Source organism: Talaromyces stipitatus, genomic scaffold, assembly GCF_000003125.1.
Source record: "Talaromyces stipitatus ATCC 10500 scf_1105507295523 genomic scaffold, whole genome shotgun sequence".
NCBI lineage: Eukaryota > Fungi > Ascomycota > Eurotiomycetes > Eurotiales > Trichocomaceae > Talaromyces > Talaromyces stipitatus.
The window spans coordinates 591,711-610,575 of NW_002990113.1; the positions used below are offsets into that span (position 1 = coordinate 591,711).

The 18,865-nt window shown below is 45.0% G+C and overlaps 5 protein-coding genes across 5 annotated transcripts, besides 1 other annotated feature; 2 read left to right on the top strand and 3 right to left on the bottom strand.

The window, feature by feature from the left end:
• Nucleotides 1-844: 844 nt before the first annotated feature.
• On the bottom strand, nt 845-2,281 carry TSTA_061670 (uncharacterized protein; the record flags this gene model as incomplete). Its single annotated transcript, XM_002340025.1, has 2 exons — nt 845-879; nt 916-2,281. 2 exons carry the CDS (start codon nt 2,279-2,281, stop codon nt 845-847), a joined length of 1,401 nt encoding a protein of 466 aa, XP_002340066.1.
• A 1,718-nt stretch (nt 2,282-3,999) lies between these two features.
• On the top strand, nt 4,000-5,274 carry TSTA_061680 (oxidoreductase, zinc-binding dehydrogenase family superfamily). Its single transcript, XM_002340026.1, has one exon. The coding sequence runs from the start codon at nt 4,091-4,093 to the stop codon at nt 5,126-5,128; it is 1,038 nt and encodes a 345-aa protein (XP_002340067.1). The 5' UTR covers nt 4,000-4,090; the 3' UTR covers nt 5,129-5,274.
• Nucleotides 5,275-5,749: 475 nt separating this feature from the next.
• Nucleotides 5,750-5,992: a mobile genetic element.
• A 436-nt stretch (nt 5,993-6,428) lies between these two features.
• Nucleotides 6,429-8,030, bottom strand: TSTA_061690 (uncharacterized protein; the record flags this gene model as incomplete). The annotated part of the gene is made up of 2 exons (XM_002340027.1): nt 6,558-8,030; nt 6,429-6,486 (listed from the first exon to the last, which is right to left on the bottom strand). Exons 1-2 carry the CDS (start codon nt 7,979-7,981, stop codon nt 6,429-6,431), a joined length of 1,482 nt encoding a protein of 493 aa, XP_002340068.1. The 5' UTR covers nt 7,982-8,030.
• Nucleotides 8,031-8,635: 605 nt separating this feature from the next.
• TSTA_061700 (trichothecene 3-O-acetyltransferase, putative) lies at nt 8,636-10,282 on the bottom strand (the record flags this gene model as incomplete). The annotated part of the gene is made up of 2 exons (XM_002340028.1): nt 8,636-9,824; nt 9,858-10,282. The coding sequence occupies 2 exons, from the start codon at nt 10,280-10,282 to the stop codon at nt 8,720-8,722; spliced, it is 1,530 nt and encodes a 509-aa protein (XP_002340069.1). The 3' UTR covers nt 8,636-8,719.
• Nucleotides 10,283-11,026: 744 nt separating this feature from the next.
• On the top strand, nt 11,027-18,799 carry TSTA_061710 (polyketide synthase, putative; the record flags this gene model as incomplete). Its single annotated transcript, XM_002340029.1, has 2 exons — nt 11,027-11,632; nt 11,681-18,799. The coding sequence occupies 2 exons, from the start codon at nt 11,027-11,029 to the stop codon at nt 18,797-18,799; spliced, it is 7,725 nt and encodes a 2,574-aa protein (XP_002340070.1).
• Nucleotides 18,800-18,865: the final 66 nt, after the last annotated feature.

The following is an 18,865-nucleotide window of genomic DNA, read 5'->3' on the forward strand; positions in this document are numbered from 1 at the left end:
TACAAATTGGAAGGACGATCTTCAGTCGGCAACCAATATTGCTACCGGGATAATGGTATGACTTGATGCTGTTGTGAGAACGCTATAGCTAAAGACGCGTTAATCCGGACCAGAGGAACATGCGTGGGAAGTGGAAACTCCGATAGTTTTGTTTTTCTTTTTTACAAATTAATAGGCTTCATACCTTCTATCCCCTGGAAACATCCTCAATGAGAGAATGATTGTTCATTGTATCCGTAAGTCCGGCATCATCGGCTCATCGGGTGTATTGGGCATAAAATTAACTCCGTAACCATTTACAATCTGGTCAACAATGGTTATGATCCTCCCTGAACTCAGCCCATTTTGGGACAGTTAAGAGAATGATAGGTATCTATGAATCCTTCTCAAAAAATGGGAATTGTTGTGGGTATGCTTAGGACTCATGATGTCCTTCTTAAGGACTTCCGAAAATCGGTAAAGGTCTCTATAGGCAGAGCTCCCCGTATCTTACCTAGGTATGGAGTTACTTTTTATATTACTTCTTCGACGAGAACGAGGCTGCAACAGGTGTCCACGAATTCTGCTGTAGTGAAGATATGTCAAGTAGTATGCAATTGCATTTCCGGTGAGGAAAATATTCATTTTCTTTATCGTAATGTCTGTAAGAATCAAGCACTTGCACCTCAGAGGTTAATTTGTATATCGAAGGGGCTGATCTCTTGGATGACCACTTACGCTGATTGTGAGGGTACAAGAATTAATACGTCAGTCTCCATCAGTGTTGAATGTATCCTAGCAAATTCGATTTATACACCCATTGCAATAGGATAACCAATAAGGAAATATATTTTAGCGATTATCTTTAGGTAATGATACCGATGTAAGTACTTCCATGATCTGACACTGATTACTACTAAGCTATCTGCAGCTCACGCTCCAATACCTCCACCACGCCGTTAAGCATTTTGTGTACCTGCTCTGCATCTTGATATGCTTCATTATAGACTAAGCTCAGATCGAGTTGACCCCGGAATAGCCAAAAGAATAAACACGGCTGCCGGGTCAATGTCTCGACTCCAAGTCCCACTCGCGATACCTCCAACCGACCTTGCTTCGTATCGAAACCTGATTTCACCATTTCATCTACACCAACAACAAATGAGATATCAATGTTGCTTGGAGGGGGATTAGAAAGCAATAAGCCCTTTTGAAGACCACTCAAGGCCATGGCGGCAAATTGGCGGCGTGATTGTACAAATTCTGAGCTCGCACCGTTTTCGTATTGATCCTGATATTGCCGAGCGATCTTGAGGAAGTGATCGTTGAGTGTAACCTTGAAGATATATCCTCCGGTATACAGACCAGCAGCAACTGAAGGATTTTCTGTGAATGGGCTGATGAGAAGAGGTCTCAAGCTCAACCTTATCGTGCTTGCGTATTCTTTTTCATTTTCTAAAGTTACAGAAGTCGTAGGTTTTGCATATGTCAGATTAACTTTTGCCAAAGCAGCATGAATAGCTGCATACATGTCAATTTTTCTTTCGTTGGTAGCGCGCTGAATTGACTGAGTTTTTTCAGTACTTAGCTGCATTCTCACAGCCCGAGTTCCACCTGGTCTGGTCATTGACTCGCCATTGTAAGTTACTCCAACACTGTCTTTAAGGAAGACTTGCGTATTGGCATATTTTATCGCACTAGCGGTCGTTGCAGGAATCCCACAGTCAGGTAAGGCCAAAGCGGTCTCTACACTGGGCACCAGACGAGTGACCTCCTCACCCCAGGGAAGAGCTGGCAGTCCGTCGTCGATAACGATCTTCACCGCTTCCAAAAGCGCGTTCAGAAGTTGAAATGCACCATAACCATCCGTGCGCCAGTGAGAAGTATGTAAGACGATTTCCCAATTATGAGGCAAGAAATGGAGTGTCATAAAAGGGCCGGGTTTCATTTCCGCAATCACATCCTCAGAATTCTTGGTCTTAACCACAATATATGTCTCCTTTATCCAGTCTTCCAAATCGTCCTCCTTTGGAACTATATATTCCAAGTAATCGCCATCCACACTGGGAGTTGATGCTATGCTAGGATGGCGAAAACGCAACAGCTTCCAGGCATCGCGAAGCGTCGGCGTCGCCCACTCTTTTGCTGATCGATTGTCGGACGGGATAAATGTGGCAGTTGTCGAGACCGACCATTGTTCACGGCCTGCGGAATGAGCGCGGTCTCCGATGAATTTGATGAGCCGTTCATTTTCACCCATGGGACGTCGGTAATGATTACTGGATATTTTGGTCCAAGACATTGTGAATGAAGAGGAGATTACCACAATCTTGAGAATAAAAAGTGGTTTAAAGAACTGTAGAACTCTGGTCTAAAGAAACTACTGGTAGTTCTGGTGGATATTGATATGGGCCGGTCAATCTTTTTCTTGATTAATTATTACCCAGGTATTGTTATTCTATCGCCAGCTAATTCGTATTAATTTGCTGTAAACTAGTACAATCTCCGATTATTGTAGCCGATTTGTTTCTTCCAATCCGTGATGAGCCGTGATGAGTCGTGACTTATTAGAGGTCTAGAAACTGTCCCTAAGGGCAAGTACACAGATAAATATCTAGCTCATTACATAGTTATGGACTTCACGCTTACTCGAAGTCTCGGTATGAAGCTACAATAAGAACATCACACTCTATGTTGCAGTAAGGCTCATTTAAAGACAATCTAGGCATACCTAAGAGCAATTTTTCACATCCTTAATCGAAACCACAACTCTGTTCTTTGTTGGCTCTTCTCTGTAGTTTCGCTGTTTAGTATTCGAATTAGGGCTACGGGTATCACGTGCTTACTCGGAAAAGGAGCTTATTTTCCCATTGCCGACCAGCAACGCCCTGTTCTTCGATGATCGAAGCGTCACGGAAAATTTGCTTGGCTATGTCCGACATTCTCTTCTTAGGAGCGGTTTTTGGCTTGCCACTTGTCTACCGTCGTTCCCCGTTTTCATCACGGTCCGCATGATCGACAATGGCCCATACATGGATGTCGAATTGTGAGGGACTACAGGGCTGCACCTTAATTTAGACTGTTGAATTTGTTCATGTTTCATAGTTAACTCTAGTAGAATCAAATAGTCCCGCCGATCATAGTCGATGTGAGATCCCTTGGAAATCAATTATACTGGACAGGAGAATGCACCGAGGAATCATAGGATTAGCTGAAAAGTACAAGCCCGTAGTATGTAGCCCACTAACTAGTTAGTCATCCAATGACATGTCAAATAGAGAGAGCTCTCCATTCTTCATATTATTCATTGGAAGTACGTATTCCGATCCCTGAGATACTAACTGTTATCTACATACTGATGGATATACCCCATTCCAAGATACAGGTTAAATGACTAATAATGTGAACATGAGATAATGAAATCATTGCCGCTTCGCCTTTACATGAAGAAACCTCTTTAATACGAGAGACACGGCATTAGTAAGATCACCAAGTGGTCGATATATTCGCTGCGAACTACTCTATTTGATAGAATTTTGCAAAAAAATCTCGCCCTAGTGTTTTGTATAACGAAAATATCCAGAATATGATTGGACCTCGCTCGGGCTTTCTGCTGTAATTGCACAGTGGAGCCGAAGTTTAGCGGACTCGGGAATTTGGAAAATCGGGGCATATTTCCCCTGTTTGGTGCGTAATCATTGGTGGCTATGGATTCGTTGATCAATCATCCCTATTGATGATCATTCTAGGTCTACTCTGTAGATGTTATTCTGGAGGTAATAGGCGACAGACGGCAGCCAGTAAGTCTTCTCTGCTTTTCCATCTACTTCTCTACCTATAGTGCCAGCCTTTCTCCGAATCCGAATGGCGACAAATTGTGTCCTGCCTATTCGGGAAAACATGACTCCATTTGCCATTCGGCCAAGTCAATCTCTTTGTTCGCTGCAGTAATGGTCAATTGCTATCATTTATTTATTCATGCTCCTCTGCCAGCTGTCTATCTCTTATTTCCACCCCTTCACATACAACCTACATAAACTGATCAGTTATCTTAAGTTACTTCACACCAGCGACTTTCCAAACGGTTAATCAATACCAAGAACAAACAGATATGGCTCCTACAAACAGAGCTGCTTGGACTACTGCTGAAAAGGCCTATCCTCTCGAAGTCAAAGAGGCCGAATACACCCATCCCGTCGATAATGAAATTGTTGTCAAGGTGCACGCCATCGCACTCAATCCCGTTGACTTTGCCCGCCAGGCTATGGGTTCCAGACTATTCCCCTGGACGAAATACCCAACCGTCTTCGGAACTGATGTAGCGGGAGAAGTGGTCGAGATTGGCTCACAAGCTGCTGGCAAGTACAAAATCGGCGACAGAGTGGTTGGTCTTGGGAACGGCCTGGAGAGCAATCGTCCGTCTGATGGCGCTTTCCAAGAATACGTTGTACTTCGTGGAGACCTGACTGCACATATCCCTGACAATGTGTCCTATGAGAAGGCCGCAGTTATCCCTCTCGGTGTAGCAACAGCCGCTAGTGGTCTTTTCACCGATGACCAGCTCAAGCTGGATCTTCCCACCTCCCCTGCAAAGCCTACCAAAAATGAATGGGTCCTGGTGTGGAGCGGTGCATCAAGTGTTGGTAGCAACGCTATTCAACTGGCGGTGGCAGCTGGATACCACGTTATCACGACGTGCTCACCAAAGAACTTTGATTTCGTCAAGAGCTTGGGTGCCGAATATGCCTTTGACTATAACAGACCCACCGTCGTTTCTGACATCGTCGAGATCTTCAAGGGCAAGAAGAGCGCTGGAGCCTACGCCATTGGATTCACTGCGGCCAAGCCTGTTAGTGATATTATCAGCCAGATTACTGAAGGGAGCAAGCATGTTGCCGCATCCAACATGCCCCCGTCAGATCTCCCAGAAGGTGTTACCTCGAAGATGGTCTTCGGAAGTGCTCTGAAGAATTCTCCCCTTGGTGCTCACATTTTCAATGACTTTGTGGTCAAAGGTCTTGTGAACAGGAACTATAGGACGGCCCCTGAACCACAAATCGTTGGCCAAGGCTTGGAGAGCATTCAGCAGGGACTCGATACTCTCAAGGCCGGGGGTTTGTCAGCCACCAAACTTGTGGTTACTTTGTAAAATTTATTTGGAGCAAGAATTATCTACTTAATAATTACATACGACCTTTCGGATGATCTTCTCAATCTTTCGGCGAGAGTAGCCAACTCTCTCTCAACATGTATTTAAACATACTGTTTGCAACGACTAATAGACATTATTTCTTGTGAGCTTATTTCACAAACTTAGAGCTGTTGACTATACAATATCGGCATTATTTTTCTATATCGTCTATCATCATCGTCTAAACATGAATATGCCGATATCGTCAATATCGCCAAAATCATCACATCACCGAGGCTCAAAGTGGCCTATGAGAGTTGACAGTGGCCCACATAGCCATTAGTCTTATTAATAATCAGGACTCTATTAAATGGTAACAAACTTTGTCTTTCAGGAGTAAGTACTATCTGCCGCTGCTACATACGCTGAGTCTCTTTGTTGGACACGTGACTCGCTCATCACGTCTGATGTAATTCGAAGTAGATTAGATCTCTCTTGCCTTGTTTCTTGCACTTGGTGTTTTTGTTGAGCAGATACCATTACTATTGTATGTGTTACCTGGTCCCTCACTTTACCAAGATCCCAAAATTATCTTTGTTCACAATCAACTATCAACTATCAGCAATCGAAGTTTACACCAGGTACTCCGAGACTCCTCCAGTCGGCATTATAAATACCACAGGCGACAATTAGCTATGCACTTGGTGGCAAATACACAAGGATGAGGATCGGCAGATAGCAGCAGTAGCTAGGGACTACCTGGCAATACTTACCTCTAAAGTTGCTGTTGAGAGGGTCTTTAGCGCAGTAAGGGGTCTCTTAGGTATTCGGAGGCATTAGCTGAAGGGAGATACTATAAGAATGCTGATGTTGATTCGTGATGAGTTTAAGCGGTAGTGGTCAAGGGCAGCGTTGGTACTTCAGCATATTGCACTCCGTGCAGATAATCTTCGTTTCAGCCTGGTTATACATGATGTGCATGTATAGGTATAGTAATTTGCGAACATTTTAACGTTGTATTAGCAAGGCAGTGGTATTGGTAGAGATGCTACTTAAAGAGTCGTATATTCGACGAAGTAATTATTGCCGATTGACGATATTGTCAAAAGTTTGATGATATCGTATCGTCGATATCATCAGACGATACGATATCGTCATATCGGCACTATCGTCAACAGCCCTACTCAAATTAGTATGAATGTTTCATTCTGCCATTAATTTGCTCTGCTCAAGATTCCAAATCGGCATCACGACATCAGTATGTAAGGCGGAAGTGGCATATGAAGATTATTGAGAAAATTTACAGCACGCTCCACTATCAACTTCCAATGGTATCTATGGTATTATAATCGATATTTTTTTCCAAAATACATAGTCTGCAACGATCATTATATTCCCTAAGACGTTAACTCTAGAACTCAATACACTGTGAGAATGCTAAAAGCACCTTTCCAACTTCAAGTGAAGCTCTTCCTCCAACTTCTGCTGAACCAAATCAAGTACCTTATGAGGTGTGTCGGCATCGTAATAGGCATCGTTGTAGTTAATTGACAGATTAAGCTGCCCGCGGAAAGTCCAAGGATACAGCAGCATCTGTCGTGTCAAGATGCTGACGCCGAATCGGAAACGGTTTACCTCAACGATGGGAGTTTTCTCCAATAGTTCGGACTCTTTATTATCGTAGTAACGACATTTGATAAAATTGTCGATAACTCCCAGATTGCTGTGCGTTATACCACTCGGAGGATTTGGTAGAGGCCCAGCTGAACATGGTGGTGGTGAAAGGAGTGCCTGAGAAGCACCGTGATACAGTTCTCGCAATGCGTGAGACATTTTTTCACAATTCCAATTCTTAAATAATTCGGTCAAAGTGGTAGTTTGTTGATCGAAGCTGGCATTCTTCGAGACCGTGGGCGCAATACTTGAAACATATGTCTGGCATGCATGTGCTTCCGAGTTGTAAGGTTCTTTAAGGTACGGCCGATAGCTCACTGCCATAATCGTAACGTACTCATCAACGCCTTTTGCAGAAGTCAACTCGAACGTAGCTGCTGCGAGAGCCGCGTGGATTGCTGCGGTTACACTGATTTTGCGTGCTTTGCATTCAGCAACAAGAGCTTTTGAGGTCTCGGTAGTGAATGTAGTCGCTTGCACTGCGGCCTGGCCAGGAGGTGTTGTGCGGTCTCCGTTATACGGCAAGCCGATTGACTGTAGTGCCTTCTCGCGAAACGTTGTACTTATTTCTCTTGCCGTGTTCTCTATTTCTTGATTGCTGGCCATGGGTGAGCCAGCTGCATCCTCTAGGCTAGGGGAGATTTTGGCTAAGTCCTTTTCGATACTCCAGTCTCCTGGGATGACATCCGCAGCCTTGGTAGAAATCAAATTAAACAGTCGGTTAAGTAGCATACAGGTACCGATACCGTCAACACGCCAATGTGAAACCCGTAAGACGATCTGTGATGTTGCAGGCAGCCAAATCAATTCTGGCAAATCGTGCAACTTGTAATCGGCAAGTAGCTCTTCCATGGTCAAGAGAGGCTCTACTAGGAACGTTTTCTTGGCCCAATCTTCAACAGCGCTCTGGACTCCAATACCGTCTTCTTCCACAACATCGGTGTAAACGGCTTCATACCCATCAACGATGAGAGTTAGGGCAGGAAACTCAAATCGTAACGCTTTCCAGGCATTACAAAGCGCAGCAATTATGTCATCTGAGTTCAAAATTGCAGCTAATTTGACTTGACAGACTGTATAAAGTCCCCAGTGTTCACGTCCGGTCCCCCGAAAGATGGTGGACTGGAAACGATAGATTTTCTCAACGCCGCCGAGCTCTTTACGCCATGTGCCATCTGCACTTGATTTCCACGACATGATTTTTCAGCGTACGAATATAACCAATGAAGACAATATTTTCAAGAACAGTCTTTAGCCCTAGATGATGCATAAGTAACATACACATATATTAGAAAGGCATCCGACGCCAGAACTGAGATCGGTGAATCGCCATACTTTCGATAGCCGACTGGGAATATCATATGATTTACAATAACCCGGTTTGATTGGCATAACCGTCTAGAATACCGATTTGTTCTGTAACAGAATGCGAGTGACGGTTGTAAACAGCATTGGACGACATAATAGAAAGTCCGATAATGTTAGTCTAGTACACCGAACGCAGAATGAAAGGCAGTGACTATTTTACTTTTCGAGGCTCGAGAGTGAGTACAAACTGTATTGAAGATAATTTATCATCAATGTAAAAGAGTGTTCAGATTAAGTACATATACATGATACGCGGTCATCGATTGCGTCTGACGCAGATAAAGAGAAAAATAGCTCTATCCAGAGCATATATGATAGATGGATAATAAAAACGATCCCGTCCGAGAGAGACTCTTGAACGCATCGAGAGTGACATTGCTAGTTAAATAACTAATCCGGGTTCAAACTAGTGGTAGGCCTTGATCAAGCTTCGACGATATTATGGTCGGATACTCGTGGATTTAGGCAACAGGACTTCATCATCCCCGCCGAAGAAACCAATATGAATTAGATATAGTCGAATTAAGCAAAACATACATATAATCAACTACCAAGATTAAGGTAAGATTAACCAATATACTCGGCCCATTTTCTCCACTCCCTATCATTCTCCGTTAGTGTCTTGATCTCATCCTCAGCAAGACACACCCACACATCACAATCGCCACTTGGACTGCCTGGGAAAAATACAAGTAGTCCTGGAAATGCAACTCCTGGCTTAGGCCTCCTAACAAACTCTGGTTGGCCTAGGATGCCAAAACTGGGAAATAAGACCTTCCCCAAGCCGCGTACACTGGAACAGCCAACATCAGTATCTGGATTGAACTGCCCACCATACGTGATTGTGGATTTGTCAGGCGTATTGGCGATAAAAGTTGCAAAACTTCGAATGTCATAAGCTGTATTCTTGGCATTCAGATGTCTTCGTAAATGCGAGGCAATACGCGAAAGAGGCCAGGTAGTCAGTTGCTCGAAAGTGAGGAATGTGGAAACGTTATGAATCACGTCGCCCATGTAATCCTTCGATATACCTAATGCTGAGCGACCATCCACTGCTCTAGCAAAGCGGGACTTTGTCTGAGGTCCAAACTTATGCGCACGCGCGAGGGTAAAGTGCTTCCAGCAGTGGGCGCTTAATGCATCATCAGTAGAAATGAAAGGTACATCACGATCTAGATTCTCGCTCGCTATATCTTTCAACATATTGAGTTTTTCTGCACTGAAACGTATCACATGGTACTTCGCGGAATTTGGATCAGATGTAACTAGAGGCGCAGCGGAGGTAATTGGTGTTCTAACATGACTGCTATGGTCCATCATTGGCTCATGGGGGCCCAACAATGGAAACAGGTTTCTTCGGTCCAGGTTTGCTTGTTCCAGTAGCCTGGCAGGAAATTTTTCTCCGCGCATGGCCATTGCGATCATTTTGATGGAACCGAAATGCCCACCCGCATCAGCGGTGTTATGGTGAATCAGGAAATCGATTACCAGCCCGCCTTTGATGAAGGTGGCATTCAGGCGGAGTACTCGTGAAGGATCCTTCTCAGAATCTTCAAATCGTATCGGAAATCCAGGTACTGACGTGAATTTCCTTGCATCCAATAATGAAATAGGAGCTTTACGTTTCTTGAGTTCTTCGTATGATGGACAAGTCTCATCACCGGCTAAGTCTCTGACATCAATTTCATGAAGAGGAGAATCACACTCAGTCACTTTGTAAAGACCTGAGCTAGTTTCCGATCTGCCTTCGTTGATGACTTTCGCTCCCATCCATGGCACCGCCTTTCGAACGCTAGCAACTGCCCTCGAAAGATCACTCAATACTGCTTTACGCCGGACATTCTCAGGCAGTGGGAAAAGATAGAGAATGTGGGCATAAACTTGAAGCATTGGTAGCTGCCCCAGAACATCCTGGTAACGGTCCAAGTCTTGCCAGTCTTGATGTTTCTCAACGATGGCTGGTGCTGTAAAAAAGCCATTCTCGAGAGAAACATCCTTTTGCGAGAGAGACGCTTCCCTTCTCCGCGATGAAAATAATGTGATAAAAGGGAAATAAAATCTTGCGGATAATGCTATCCTCGAAATAGCGGAGACAAACAAGCTAGATAACCAAGACAGGAAGAAAGCCATTGTAAGGAGCGACGATTGACGACCATACCACAACACAAAATGCAGCTTGAGTCCCTTTCGTATAAAGTATGAGTGAAACTCCTCGCAGTTGCCAATCATAGAAGCTCTTTTCCAATTGAGCTACGATATTTATCTTGACTTCTATCTCCGAAGTATCTAGGGACAAGCTTTGTTCTCTATGCCTATGGTAATGTGTAATTGCCGATTTTCGCAACGATTCAAATTTACCGTGTCCGAATAATAAAATATTGAGCTTATATATATGGCCCTGGCAACAATTTTTCCAGTAGTAGAAAGATATTCTGGTTATCACCATGCGGAGTTTTACTTATTCGGTGGACCGGCCATTTGTTTAGGGCTTTTGATCGGAGTTTCCTCCTAGCTACTTCCGGGCAGTGGATGATTGGATATAGCTTTACAATATTATTGCCGTACCTTACATGGGTATCTGTTTGGTGGTCTTACTGGCTATCAATCATAGGTTTGACATTGAGGCGCGATTGTTCGGATGTAAATGTGCTTCATGTAAACTCAAGTTTGAGCTGGGAGGTTGGTAGAGTGCGATAAAAACCCACAAACCCGTCAATTCAGATTGCACCAACTTTATCCTGCACACTCTCAACAGTGCGTCACGTTTGCTTTGTCATCTTTTACCTGTCCTATAACTTATGATCCGTCATATTATATCCATACGCCGCATATCAACCCAGATTGATTTAGTACACAGCATTAACACTATCAAACATGCGGTCCATAGCACAAGAAGCAAAAAGGCTACTTGTGTTTGGGCCCCAGGCTCTCTCTGCCCGTGGAAGCGACTTCCGCTCACTGCAACTTACAGTAAAACAGCTGTCATGGATCGCGGATACTATCACAGATCTTCCGAGTATCTGGAAAGATTTTGTGAAAGAATTTCCGAAGTACGGCGTGATTCTAGGCGAAGATCTACTGCGACATCTGATCGAATGGACCAAGACTGGAGATCTTACGTTGAGTGCTAACGAGCATCTTCCAAACATCATTCTCAGTCCTCTCGTTGTCATCACACACATAACAGAGTATCTCAAGTATCTCGATACTGCCACGGCAAAATCAAGTTATGGATCTTCAATTGAGACGTTAGGCTTCTGCATCGGATTTTTGAGTGCATTAGCCGTCTCCATTAGCAAAGACACAAAAGACATTGAGAGATATGGAGCGAACGCGATACGTCTGGCCATGATCATCGGCGGAATTGTGGATGTACAGGATGTCCTTGATACTGAGGGGCCATCCAAATCTTTGGCCACGGCTTGGAACTCCGCCAAGGCAGCTGAAGAGCTAAAGGAAATACTTTCTCGCTTTCCTGAGGTAGGTACTACATTGCAAAATTAGAGTACAGTTGCTTACATATTGAAGGCGTATGTTTCGGTGTCATATGATGACCAGCGTGCCACTATTACCACCGCGTTCAAATCAACAGATGCCTTGCAAGCACGACTTCGAGATGCTGGAATTGTTGCAAATGAGATAGGATTATTTGGCAGATTTCATCATCAGCAGTATGCGGAAGATGTTGACCCGATTATCAATTTCATATCATCTCGCCCATTACTTCTCCTTCCGGATGCCTCCAATCTCATTTACCAGACACGTTCTAACTCTGGTACCGGCTTGATCACAAGTGGAAAACTTCATGCTCATGCCCTGAGGACAATTCTTCTACAGCATTCAAACTGGTATCCAACCTTCAAATCAATTACCGAGTCACAGGTCAAGCACCAACGAATAGCTGTGATTGTATTCGGTCCGGAGCCATGTGTTCCGCCATCAATCCTACGCGAGATCAAGCAAAATGTTATCCACGCATCGGATATTCAGCCAGTTTCTGTTGAGCCACCTTCCGCGCTTCTACCTCAACAATTCAAGGATGATGATATTGCTGTTGTTGGCATGTCGCTAAAAGTTGCAGGAGCTGACGACACTGATGAATTTTGGGACTTATTGTGTTCGGGAAAATCCCAGCACAGAGAGGTGCCGCGGAATCGCATTAAATTTGATAATGAGTGGCGTGAAGTCGACCCTAAGAGAAAGTACTACGGCAATTTCCTCAATGATCACGACGTTTTCGATCAGAAATTCTTCAAAAAGAGTGCGAGAGAAGCCGCATCGACTGATCCCCAGCAAAGGATACTTCTTCACGTGGCCTACCAGGCTCTGGAGCAGGCTGGATATTTTACCTCTCCGGACCAAGACAAGAAAATTGGCTGTTTCATTGGGGAATGCGCTGCTGACTATGCAGACAATGTCGCATGCCATCAACCTAATGCGTTTACCGCTACGGGAAATTTGAAAAGTTTCATTGCAGGAAAAGTCAGCCACTATTTTGGTTGGACAGGCACAGGATTAACACTTGACACTGCCTGCTCTTCGTCTTTAGTTGCTGTCCATCTCGCTTGCAAGTCAATTCTGAGTGGTGAGTGCAATGCTGCATTAGCAGGTGGAGTCAACATGATGAATAGCGCTCTATGGTTTCAAAATCTTGCTGCAGCATCCTTCCTAAGCCCTACCGGACAATGTAAACCTTTCGATGCAAATGCGGATGGTTATTGTCGAGGAGAGGCGGTGGGTGTGGTTTTCTTAAAGAAAATGTCAGCAGCTATTGCCAACGGGGACCAGATCATTGGTACAATATCTAGCACGGGAGTGTCTCAAAATCAAAATTGCACTCCCATTTTTGTGCCAAATGCTCCTTCGTTGTCTTCTCTCTTCGAAAATGTCATTCAAAATGCTCAAATAGACCCTAAGAAGATCTCCATCGTGGAAGCTCATGGCACTGGAACTCAGGTGGGTGACCCAGCAGAGTATGACAGCATCCGCAGGGTTCTTGGAGGAGCCAATTTGCGCTCCAAACCACTTTCACTTGGGTCAGTCAAGGGTCTTGTTGGTCATACGGAAGCATCGTCGGGTGTCGTTTCATTAATCAAGACTCTACTTATGATCCAAAATAAGACAATTCCTCCACAAGCAAGCTACAAGTCGCCTAACCCTCATCTCAATGCGACACCGGATGACAAGATGCAGATAATTACCAAACAGACTACTTGGGAAGACGACTACAGAGCAGCTCTAATTAATAATTACGGTGCATCTGGTTCCAATGCGTCTGCTGTCATCACCGAAGCTCCTCGTCTTCCCAAATCTGCGACGAGTTCACATGAACTCCCAGTGGTCGATTACCCTTTCCATATCTTTGGAAAAGACGACCGAGCAATTCGTGACTACTGCGCAAAGCTTGTGAAATCACTGGAAACCAAAGGTGTTGAGAGCCTGTCAATTGCGAATTTATCCTTCAATATCTGCCGGCAATCGAACCCGACTTTAGATCGTGCATTGGTGTTCACAAGTAGGTCAGTGAAGCAGTTAATCGAGAAGCTGGATGCGTTCCAAACCGGAGATATCAATTTCGCTGGTACTGTTGTACAACCGAAATCTCGGTCAGTTGTTCTTTGTTTTGGCGGACAGATTTCTACTTATGTGGGACTTAATCGAGAAGTATATGAGAACGTGAAAGTCCTAGCTACTTATCTCGACCAGTGCGACTATGTCTGTCGATCCTTGGGATGCGAAAGTATCTACCCTGGCATCTTTCAACGGAGCCCAATCGATGACATTGTCAAACTCCAGGCAATGCTATTCTCAATCCAGTATGCTTGCGGCAGGAGTTGGATAGATTCTGGCATTCAGCCCGTTGCTATAGTTGGGCACAGCTTTGGTGAATTAACATCACTTTGCATCTCCGGTGTTCTTTCTCTGGAAGACACATTAAAAATGATTGTTGGCCGTGCAACTATCATTAAAGAGAGCTGGGGAAGTGAAAAGGGAACTATGATGGCCATTGAAGCCGACCAAAGGGAAGTCGAAAAACTTCTAGCTGAAACGCTCGCACCTTGTGAGGAAGCTGGTCAACGAGCGCCGACAATTGCATGCCTCAATGGGCCACGGAGCTTCACTATTGCTGGATCGTCTCGAGCAATCGATATCGCCAGCCATACCATTTCCAAGAATCCAGCCTATTCTAAGTTCCGGTACAAGAAACTTAATGTCACCAATGCATTCCACTCCACATTGGTTGAACCCTTGATGTCTGACTTGGAACAGGTTGGGCAGACCTTACAATTCAACTCGCCTTCAATTCATCTTGAAAGGGCAACTGAATTTTACTCTGAGCGCTTAGGTCCAAAATACGTCGCTGACCATATGCGTAACCCTGTATTCTTCAACCATGCCGTCCAAAGGATTTCCAAAAAATACCCAGACGCGATTTTTGTGGAAGCTGGTTCCAACTCAACAATTACCAATATGGCAAGTCGAGCGCTTGGGTCACCATCTGGATCCCACTTTCAACCCATCCATATCACTACCGATAATGGATTTCAGCTCCTAGTAAATTCTACTGTGTCTCTATGGAAAGAGGGTCTTATAGCATCATTCTGGGCCCATAGCAGGTTACAGACCTATGAGTACAGCCCCATGATTTTGCCCGCATATCAATTCGAGAAGTCGCGCCACTGGGTGGAGCCAGTACCTCCTCCAACCTCTTCCAAGCAAGATTTATATGGTCATATTGAAAAGCCAAAGGGACTGTGGAGCTTCTTCGACTACAAGGATGAGAAGAAGCGTGCTGCAAGATTCCGTATCAATACAGAAACTGAAAGGTACAAGGAACTTGTTTCTGGACATATTATTGCACAAACTGCCCCAATCTGCCCAGCTACCGTCGAAGTTGACATTGCCATCGAAGCACTTATTAGTCTCTATCCTGATTTTTCCTCATCCGGTCTACAGCCTAGAATTTGCAATGTTGATAATCAGTCTCCTATCTGCATTGATACTTCTCGTTCGGTTTGGTTGGACGTCGACTCGCAAAATGTCAACCCTAACAGCTGGTCATGGCAAATCATTAGTGACGCTGAAACTTCCAAGGCTAGCACAGTCCATGTTACAGGTCAGATAAATTTCGTTTCGGTCGACAATGCAGAATGGCAATTGGAATTCTCCAGGTATGAACGATTGATTGGTCATAAACGCTGCGTCGGTCTCTTGAACAGTGACGATGCAGATGACATTATTCAAGGACGCAACATTTACCGCTCATTTGGAGAAGTAGTTGACTATTCTGCTCCTTACAGAGGATTACAGAAGCTGGTAGGAAAAGGAAACGAATCTGCTGGACGTGTTGTCAAGAAGTTTTCTGGAGAGTCATGGCTTGACGCATTACTTTCCGATTGTTTCAGCCAAGTCGGTGGAATTTGGGTCAACTGTATGACAGAGAAAGACCCTGGCGACATGTACATCGCTACAGGTTTTGAAAAATGGATGCGCAGTCCAGACGTCACAGGTGATTACAAACGACCAAGTTCCTGGGACGTCTTTGCATATCATCAAGAACTTCCCTCGGAGCATTCGTATCTTACTGACATGTTTATTTTCGACTCTACAAACGGAAAGCTTACTGAAGTCATTCTTGGTGTCCACTACCACAAGGTCGCCAAAGCAACTATGAGCAAGATTCTCGCACGTCTTTCAGGATTACCGATAGCCCCAGCATCCTCCGCGGCGAAACCAAGTGCCGATGCTGGTGAAAGATCTTCGCCGGCGGAGAGTGACACCTCTAACAGTGGAAGCAAAGACGAGAAAGGCAAGTCAGGTGAAACTCAAGATATCGTTACCAGGACTAAAGGCCTTCTTGCGGAGATTTCTGGCATGGGTGTCGAAGAGATTTCAAACAATGCGCAACTTGCTGATATTGGTATCGATTCCCTGATGGGTATGGAACTTGCTCGTGAGCTCGAAGGGCTGTTCAAATGTATACTTCCAAGCGATGAACTAATGAATGTGACTGATTTTGCTGGATTGGTGCAAATAATCAAGAGCACCTTGGGCATTGGTGACGATGAGGAAGGGTCTGATCAAGAAGGATCCGACAGCAGCGGAAGCGATTCTTCTTCCACATTCACACCATCTACCCCTGCAACCACTTCGCTATCTGATGTTGAGGACAATGGGAATGGCAATCCTACCAGTAAGGTACAGTCAAACGTCTACACTGGTGACCTTCAGCTACCTTCTAGCACAATCATTGAGGCATTCGAGGAATCAAGGAAGCTCACAGACGATTTCATCGTCAATTATAGGTGTGCTGGTTATATGGATACTATTCTTCCCAGACAGACGCAACTTTGCGTTGCACTCACTGTTGAAGCATTCGAGCAACTTGGTTGCCCCATTCGTTCGGCCAAAGCCGGCGATCAATTAATACGCATATCACATGATCCACAGCATCAACGTCTTACCAATTATTTATACAAGATGTTGGAGGAAGAAGCACGGCTAATTGACACTGATGGTTCCAAGATAACGCGCACGGCGATTGCACCTCCATCCAAATCTAGCGATGCTATACTCGATCAACTTTTACGAGACTTCCCAGATCATGAGTGGGCAAACAAGTTGACACACTTTGCTGGAAGCAGGCTTGCAGACGTTTTGAAGGGCGATTGTGACGGTATCAAGCTTATATTTGGAAGCGACGAGGGTAGACGACTTGTCACTGGCCTCTATGGCGACTCTCTGCTGAATAAGCTTGCAAACGTGCAAATGCAGGACATCATTTCCAGAGTCGCTTCTAAAATACCTACCGACCAAGGCCCTCTAAAGATACTTGAGCTTGGTGCTGGTACTGGGGGTACTACCAAGGGAATGGTTGCATTACTCGCAAAATTAGGGATGCCTGTCGAGTACACATTTACTGACCTTTCTGGCTCCTTCGTGGCCGCTGCTCGCAAAACCTTCAAGGAGTATCCTTTCATGAAATATAAAGTTCATGATATCGAGAAGCCTCCAGTTGCAGAGCTAGTTGGTAGCCAACACATAATCATCGCTAGCAATGCGATGCACGCAACTCATAATCTCGAGATATCTACAGCCAATGTGCGAAAAGCTCTTCGGCCGGATGGCTTCCTCATGATGCTTGAGATGACATCGCCAGTGTTCTGGGTTGATCTTATTTTCGGTCTTTTTGAGGGTTGGTGGCTATTCGATGATGGTCGTGAACATGCAATTGCACATCAGACTATCTGGGAACGCATTATGCGCTCTGCTGGGTATGGGCACATTGATTGGACAGACGGCAATAGCCCAGAACTAAACATTCAACGCGTCATTATCGCTCTCGCGTCCGGGCCTCAATACGGCAGGCAGCCAGTAGCTCCTTTACCAAAGCCGGAAAATCAGCTTCAGCCAGCTGCTGGTCGCAAGGCGGCGGTTGACGAATATATTCGCAAGTATACCGAAGGATTCTGCCTTGGGCAGCCCATCAAGGGGGCAACCTCTCCGAGTTCCTATGAGAAATGCGTCTTGATCACTGGCGCAACGGGAAGTCTGGGCTCTCACCTCCTGGCACATGTCACTGCGCTCCCTAACGTCAAAACCGTGGTTTGTCTCAATAGACGCAGTGGCAATGATGCGAATGCTCGGCAACAGAAGGCCTTAGAAGATAGAGGGATCTTGCTTGATGCTGCATCTCAGTCCAAGCTTCAAGTATTCCAGGCAACGACGTCTAAGCCCATGCTCGGTTTGGAGAACACCGATTACGAAGAGCTTCTTGGGAAGGTAACACATATAGTCCATAACGCCTGGCCAATGACTGGGAAGCGTCCCTTATCCGGATTGGAATCGCAATTCCAAGTGATGCGGAACCTGATTGATTTTGCGCGTGATATTTCTGCACGACGGCCAGAAGGAGCAAAGGTCACTTTGCAACTTATCTCCTCCATCGCAGTAGTTGGACATTACCCGCTTTGGACCGGTAATGTTGTGGTCCCCGAGGAAAGAATGACACTTGAATCTGTACTTCCAAATGGCTATGGTGACGCCAAATTCGTGTGCGAAAGAATGCTTGATGAAACATTGCACAAATTCCCTGACCAATTTCGTGTTATGTCGGTACGCCCCGGACAAATTGCCGGCTCAAAAGTGACAGGTTATTGGAATGCAATGGAGCACCTGTCTTTCTTATTCAAGTCATCACAAACCCTCAATGTCCTTCCAGACTTTGACGGTGACCTGTGTTGGACTCCAGTTGATGATGTCGCTGGCACATGCAGTGACTTACTCATTTCGGAGCGGCAACCATATCCAGTCTATCACATTGACAATCCGGTGCGCCAGCCTTGGAGGGAGATGATCCCTCTACTTGCTGAATTGCTTGACATCCCTAGCAACAATATCGTTCCTTTCAAGGAATGGGTACGTCGAGTACGTGCTTTCCCGGGTTCAGTTGAGTGGGATAATCCTGCTGCTTTACTTATTGATTTCTTGGATGATAATTTTCTTCGCATGTCATGTGGCGGTCTTCTCTTGGGGACGACCAAAAGTTGCGAACATTCGCCAACTCTTGCGGCCGTTGGGCCGGTAAGTGTTGAGGTGACTCAGAAATATATTCAGTCTTGGAAAAATTCCGGATTCTTGCATTAAGAGAACTCCAATCTATCTTGCTGAAGACGTTATTAAGCGTTTGGTCATGCTAAGTCTAGCAACTGG

Excerpts from the sequence above, each read along its gene's own strand:
- TSTA_061680 (XM_002340026.1), top strand. The coding sequence starts at position 4,091 with ATGGCTCCTACAAACAGAGCTGCTTGGACTACTGCTGAAAAGGCCTAT.